Source organism: Microtus ochrogaster, chromosome 5, assembly GCF_000317375.1.
Source record: "Microtus ochrogaster isolate Prairie Vole_2 chromosome 5, MicOch1.0, whole genome shotgun sequence".
In the NCBI taxonomy this organism is placed as follows: domain Eukaryota; kingdom Metazoa; phylum Chordata; class Mammalia; order Rodentia; family Cricetidae; genus Microtus; species Microtus ochrogaster.
Genome location: NC_022012.1, coordinates 86,321,832 through 86,329,052, shown reverse-complemented (window position 1 = coordinate 86,329,052; position 7,221 = coordinate 86,321,832). Strand labels below are relative to the sequence as shown.

At 45.8% G+C, this 7,221-nt stretch overlaps 1 protein-coding gene across 1 annotated transcript in view; it reads right to left on the bottom strand.

The window, feature by feature from the left end:
- Susd5 (sushi domain containing 5) overlaps positions 1-7,221 on the bottom strand; it is a 44,370-nt gene that overhangs the window by 34,247 nt on the left and 2,902 nt on the right. The window contains exon 2 of the mRNA XM_005348037.2: positions 1,783-1,960. Within this exon, the coding sequence (XP_005348094.1) occupies positions 1,783-1,960 (178 nt within the window). The remainder of the gene's footprint in view (positions 1-1,782; positions 1,961-7,221) is intronic.

Here is a 7,221-nt window from a genome sequence, read left to right as displayed (position 1 = left end):
AGCATATCTCCCTCCCAAATAGCTTCCAGCTTACTAATTCTTTCTTTGGCTCATTTCAGTCAGCTATTAGATCCATCCATTAAATTCTTAATTTTAGTTACTATTGTTTTTCATTTCTAAAACATTTCCATTTGGCTATTTTTATAGTTTCTCATCCTGGTAAAATTCTTGTCTTTTACAGTTTTGAAAAATTTAAGGATTGTCATCTTTTTTAAAAAATTATTTTTATTTTATGTGTATGGGTGTTTTGCCTGCATGCATGTCTGTGCACCATGAGGGTGCCTCGTGACTGAGGAGGTCAGAAGAGGGTGCTGGATCCCCCGGACTGAAGTTACAGATGATTGTGAGCTGCCACAGGCATGCTAGGAATCAAACCCAGGTCCTATAGAAAAGTAGCCAGTGCTCTTAATAGCTGTGCCATTTCTCCAGCCTCAAGGGTTGTCATCTGAAAGTCACTATCTACCTGGGGTGATATATAGAATTTCATTTAGCTGGTGTGTTTCCTGAATTTTACTCATTATTAATCTCCTAGTGTGACTGGCTATTTCATATTGTGTGTGAAATACTCTGCTAATAAAAATCGTTGAAGTAAGATCAAGGACTAGGGTAGAATTATCTTCCTTAAAAGTGAATTCTTATGGATTCTTCCAGACACCTGGAGGCCTGAAATTCTACTCTCATCTTTGAAACCCAAGGAACAGGTGCAAACCCTGTTAGGACGTTGTCTCCAGCTCATCACAAGACTTGCTTCTCCAAAGCATTTGCTGGGTTAGGAGCTCAGCTCACAGCGGGGACAAGTGCTCTGTAGGCTCCAGAACCTGAGCTGGGGAGACTCACAGGCTGCTGAAAGCTCAACGGGGAGGGGAGAGCTAGAAGCACCTGGGAGCCTTGCCACTCACAGTTCTGGCAGTGGCCGTTGGCTCTCGGCTAGGACACTGGGTAGGCCTTTTGGCAAGGGCCTGCGTGAGGCCGTAGCCTTCATCGAGGCTAGGCATCTGGTCTCTACTTGTTACTTCGAACAGTTGCAAAACACCCGAGAGCAACCACTCACGGCAGGAGCAGCTCGTTCTGGCTCACGGTTTCTGTGGTTTCAGTCCCCACAGCTGGAGCCGTGTGGCAGCCGGAACCACCCAGTCCGTGGTGCCAGAGGCTGCTCACCTGACTGAAGACGGGAATCCAGAAAGTGACAGGAATCAGGCTGTGAAGATTGTGTGGGCAATCTTCAGAGGCCAGCTCCCAGTGACTTGCTTGACCAGCTTGACCCCACATCAAAAAATGTCTCACAGGACCCTCCCTACAAATAGTGCCACCTTCTGGGGACAAGCATTCAAAACAAGAGCCCGTGGGGGGGGGGGGTGTTTTAGATTCAAACAATAATTATCTCTAAGGCTACAAAGGTAACTGACTCCGGAGACCAGAACATGGTGGAGGGGTTCGGGAGGGAGGCCACTCGAAACGTAAAGGCCCTATCGAAGCCTGGCAACCTGGGTACTACCCAGGAACCCGTGTAAAAAGTTGGATATGGTGGCACGCATCTGTGATCCTAGCATTCCTGTGGCAAAATGGGAGCAGAGACGGGGGGGGGGGGGGGGCGCTGGAGTCTGCACAGGCAGCTTTAGGTAGAGCAGAAGAAGCAAGAGGGACCCTACTTTGACAAAGTGAGAGCTGGCTTTGAAGAGTCGTCCTCTGACTCCTGCAGGACAATCGTTGAGCCCCGTATACACCTAGGTAGCGCAGCTGAGGTGGTTGGAAAAGAATGCTTCCCTGGCTACCCTGACTTACCCAAGGGTGCCGTCAGCCAGCCAGCCTGTCGTGCACACTGCGAAGGCACAGTCTCGGACCACTCTCTTCAGTTCCCCGGCAGACACCAAGTGGGCACCCCTGCTCCTGCAGGAGAGCCGAGCTGCCTCCAGGTCCAGGCCCCGAGAGCCGTTCTGAGACTCCAGCAGGAAGAGTTTCCCTGTACAGGATGAGAAGGGTATGTGATGTGAGGTCCAAGGCCCTGGGAGTCTGCCACGCTCGCTGTCTGCAGACGTCTCCGTCCCTGGGAGTCTGCCACGCTCGCTGTCGTGGTGACAGTTCTGCTGGGGTTTTCACTTATTTCAGCTCTAGGCATCTTGAGGTGGGTGCTCCTTCTGCTGCCCAAACGGGTTTCAAGCCCATGAGTTCAAACCTCCCTCCCACTCCATCCTCCCTGCTATCCAGAACCAGAGTACAAGACTACGTCTCACTTGTTCTGGTCTACTATAAACAACCCAACCAACAAATACTTAACTATGGTGGGGAGACAGACGCATCGGTTAAATGTTTGCCTTGGGGTCTTAAGGACCCTGAATCTGATCTGCAGAAACCACATAACAATAGAGCCGGGGTGACGTTGACTTGGGGCCTGCAGTGATGAGAGTGGAAACAGGGGGATTATGGGACTCACTGGCCAGCCAGCCTGGCCTGCTTGAGGAATTTCAGGCCAGCGAGAAACCCTGTCTCAAGGGAACACGGTGGGTGGCATTTTAAAGGCAACAGCTAAAGTTGCTCTCTGGCTTCCCCATGCACCCATGCGTGCGCACACACACATATGTGCATTCTTCCCCTCACACACACACACCAACCACACCAACCGTGGTCTGGCATGGGTTTGAATTAGCCAGTGTGGTGACACCTGTCTTTAATACTAGCACTGGGAGACAGACGCAGGCAGTTCTCTGAGTTCTACTGGCCAACCTGGTCTACAATGAGATTGGGTATGTGTGTGTATGTATGTGTGTGTGTGTGTATGTGTGTGTTGCTTTGTTTCATTTAATCCTTCTTGGTGTAGGAGGTTCTTTTATCTATGTGTTGCTTTCATTGGTTAATTAATAAAGAAACTGCTTGGCCTGATAGGGCAGAACATAGTTAGGCGGTGTAGACAGAACTGAATTCTGGGAGGAAGAAAGCAGGGTCAGGGATTGCTGCCATGGAGCCAGCCACCAGGCCAGACACGCTGAATCTTTCCCAGTAAGCCACTACCTCATGGTGAACACAGATTATTAGAAATGGGTTAAATCATGATGTGAGAGTTAGCCAATACTAGGCTAGAAATAATGGGCCAGGCAGTAATTTAATTAATACAATTTCTGTGTGATTATTTTGGAGCTAAGCTAGCTGGGTGGCCAGGACAAACAAGGGGCCCCCACTTCTCCTTACTACACCTTCTACCAAAAAAAAAAAAAAAAGATGTGACAGGGCTCAGTGTCCTGGGTTCCCTTGCGTGGGTGTGGAGTTACAGAGGGTTGTGAGCCACCATGTGGATGCTGGGACTCAGGCTCTGGTCCTCTGAAGAGCAGCAAACCTCTTAGCTACTGACCATCTCCACCCCAATGCTCAGTAAGTTTTACTTGTGTTTCAGGTTATCCTGCATTAAGTAAAAAGTCTCTTATACTGAAGTCAGTAGCTCATACTCTGAGACAGAGGCAAGGGGATCACTGTGAGTTGGAGACCAGCCTGATCTGAGACCCTAGGCAAACAAACAACAGACGACAACCTCCTGCCATGACTCTCAGAGCTCTTCTGCTCTTTAGCCTCATCAGAGACGGAAGCCGAAGCGGCAGCAGCACTCATCCAGCTATCTGCTGGCAGCTGTTGTAAGAGCTGCGGGTTGCATTCCGCCACCCAGCTCCCGCCACCGGCTAGCTTTACCCGAAATAACAACACACAAATTGTATCCTTTTAAAAACTGCTTGGCCCATTATATCTAGCCTCTTCTCGGCTAACTCTCGCACCTGGACTAGCCCATTTCTAATAAAGTGTGTAGCACCGAGGTGCGCTTACCGGGAAGATTCTAGCCTAGGTCCATCCTGGGCCGGAGCTTGGCCTCAGAGAGCAGAACTATCGCGTCTGCCCTGGAGAGGGGAGCATGGCGTCTCTCTGAGGCATCTTACCTCTCTTCGTCTTCCTCCCAGCATTCTGTTCTGTTTACTCCACCCACTTATGTTTTAACCTATGAGTGCCAAGCAGTTTCTTTATTACTTAACTAATGAAGTCAACAGATTGATATATGACACTCCCACATCAGGCAGCTCTCCTCCTGTGGGTTTTAAGCTCCCTGGTGGAAGGACCCATTTCTCCCTGTCATTCTGTCTTTGTCAGCAAGGGCCTTGCCTGGTATGTAGTAGTTACTCTTTGAACATGGACTGAATTGATGAGTCTTTCTCTTAAATCATTATCCAGACCACTCATTTGCATTTAGTTAATATGAAGACTTTTTTTCCATTTCAAAAATTCAAGAAAGTAAAGTTTGAGAAGATAACTCAGTTGGCAAAGGGCTTGCTGGCAAAGGGCTTGCTGCTCTAACGTAAAGATTTGAGCTCCATTCCTAGCTCCCACACTTGCAAGCAAGATAGCTCAGGGGGTAAGGGAGCTTGCTGCATGAATCGGACAACCCAAGTTTGGTCCTGGATCCCCTGTAAAGGGAGAAGGAGAGAAAAGGCTCCACAAAGTTGCCTTTGACCTCCACATGTGAATGTGGTGTGTGCTCCACCCAAAAACATAAATTCCGTGTTCAGCTACACATGCCTGTAATCCCAGCACTGGGGAGGTGGAGACGTGAGGATTCCTGTGACTGAATGACAAGGTTCCCCTGAGACCCTGTCTCAAAAACACAAGGTAGAGAGGCTGGAATTGCTCAGCAGTTAAGAGCACACACTGCTCTTGCAAAGGACCAGAGTTTGGTTCCTAGCACCCATATGGGGTGGCTCACAACTGCTTGGAATTCCACTCTAAGGGGAATCTCACATCACTAACCTCAGGAGGCACCTCCACACACATATTAAAATAAATAAATTTAAAAATCCTAAGATTAGAAAGGGATTGAGGAAGACACTTGGTACTGACTGCTGGACTCCATCCTCTTGTGCACCCAATAAACACAAATACAAATGAAAAACAAAGTAAAAATACAGAAATACAGTAGTCTTTCTACTTTGTGTATGTGATACATACTGAATTAGTCAAATATAAATGAATGTTTTTTGCTTAAATTTTATTTTTTTAGAGCCTGTTTTTGTCCAAATATCTACAATCGTGAGTATCAACTGAACAGTCCTCCCCTTGTTCCCACACAGGCCTGCTGTGGGACAATGGTCTTTTATCCTGTCACGTATTATTTTTAATAAAATGCTGATTGGCCAGTATCAAGGTGGGAAGTATGGGTGGGATGACCAGGCAGGAAGTATGGGTGGTGTGACCAGGCAGGAAGTAGAGGCGGAGCAACAAAAATGCTGGAAAGAGGGAAGCACAGTCTGCAGTTGTGACCCAGATACAGAGGAAGAAAGATGTGACTGTGTACCAAGCCATGTGGCCAATACAGACAAAAATGATGGACTAATGTAAGTTATAAGAGTTAATAAGAAGCCTGAGATACTAGGCCAATCAATTTATAATTAATGTAGACCCCTATGTGATTTCTTTGGGACTTAATGACTGTGGGAACCGGGCAGGACAGAAAACCTCAGTGAACAGAATGGCACCCAAAGTGGGACAACTGCATCCACATAAAAACAAAAAGAGTTTAAAAAATAATTCTAGACAAAAAAAAGAGTTAAACACAGTTTCTTGATAGCAGCATTTTCTCAGGTGGGCTTGCTAGAGGCAAGCACTCTCATTTAAGAGAGGCTTCCTGACACAGCTTTAGCTGCAAAACCTTGCAGTTCTTTTAAGAGGTCCTGCCACGAAGTACTTAAATGGTGTTAATAAAAAGCTGACTACATGCTTTTTGGTGGTGACAGGGTCCTTAAAACGCTATAGAGTTGTGACAATAAACATGGCTCTGGCCGGTACCTCTGCCAAGAGGCTAAAATCTCAAAAAGCTAAGGAATAGGTTTGATCCAGCTGCCAAAGCCATGGCTTTTGTCCTAGCCATATCACTTAGCAAAGTAAAGACTCATATGGTTAAAAAAAGAGAGAGAAATAGTAAAGACAGATTCAAATTTTAAAAAAAAATCTTTAAACAGTTTAGAGTGTGTTTAAAAATATATATAGGCTTGGGAAATAGAAAAAAAGATAATTGTCTTTAAAATAAAAAAAAAGAGAATAGTTGGATGTGGTGGCACACACCTTTAATCCCAGCACTTGGGAGGCAGAGGCAGGCGGATCTCTGTGAGTTCAAGAACAACCTGGTCTACAGAGTAAATTCCAAAACAGACAAAGATACACAGAGAAACCCTGTCTCAAAAAGCCAAATATTAAAAATAAAAGAAATAGAGCTTAAAATAAAGCCAAGTAAAGATGAAAGGCACACAGAGAATCTGGATACTGTATGTTATTATGCTATCTTTGAACTGTTTGAATGCTGAGGAAGGAGCAACTGCTGCTAAAAGATATTTGTTTATAAATGCTGCTAAATTAATCCAAGATAGGTATTTTAAAAATAACCTGACTTCAAAATTGAAGTCAAAAGGTATGTTACTTTTGAGAAGAGGTTTGACTTTTGTTTACACAGAAAATGAAAGGCTGTGGATTCATTCTGGGTTAAGAAAAATAAGGTTTGATCAAGGAAGACCCCCTGAGAAATCTCCAATAGGAGTGGATGGCCCAGATGTCCGAGTTCTATATCTAGAACAGATTCAAGACCGCTGCTTGAGATGATCAAGCCTCATAGGATACTCCAGTCATGACTTGATCATAATTCTAAATATTCTTTAGGTCCCCATAAGATCATCAGCCCACTTTCCCAAAAAATGGACTATGGGTATTTTTCTTTGTTTAGAATGTTGGTTACTAGTTATTATGGATAATGGTCAAAAAAAAAAAAAGCTAAACAAGAGAGATTCAATTCAGAGTTCTTGTTTTGAAAAAAGGGTGGGGGAGTGCTGTGGGACAATGGTCTTTTATTCTGCCCCTTGTATTATTTTTAATAAAATACTGATTGGCCAGTAGCCAGGCAGGAAGTATGGGTGGGGTGACCAGGCAGGAAGTAGAAGCGGGGCAACCAGGCAGGAAGTAGAGGCAGGGCAACAAAAATGCTAGAAAGGGGGAAGTGCAGGCTGCAGTTGTGACCCAGAGGCAGAGGAAGCAAGATGTGACTGCCTCACCAAAAACAGTACCAATCCATGTGGCTAACACAGACAAAAATGATGGACTAATATAAGTTATAAGAGTTAGCCGGGCGATGGTGGCGCACGCCTTTAATCCCAGCACTCGGGAGGCAGAGGCAGGTGGATCTCTGTGAGTTCGAGACCAGCCTGG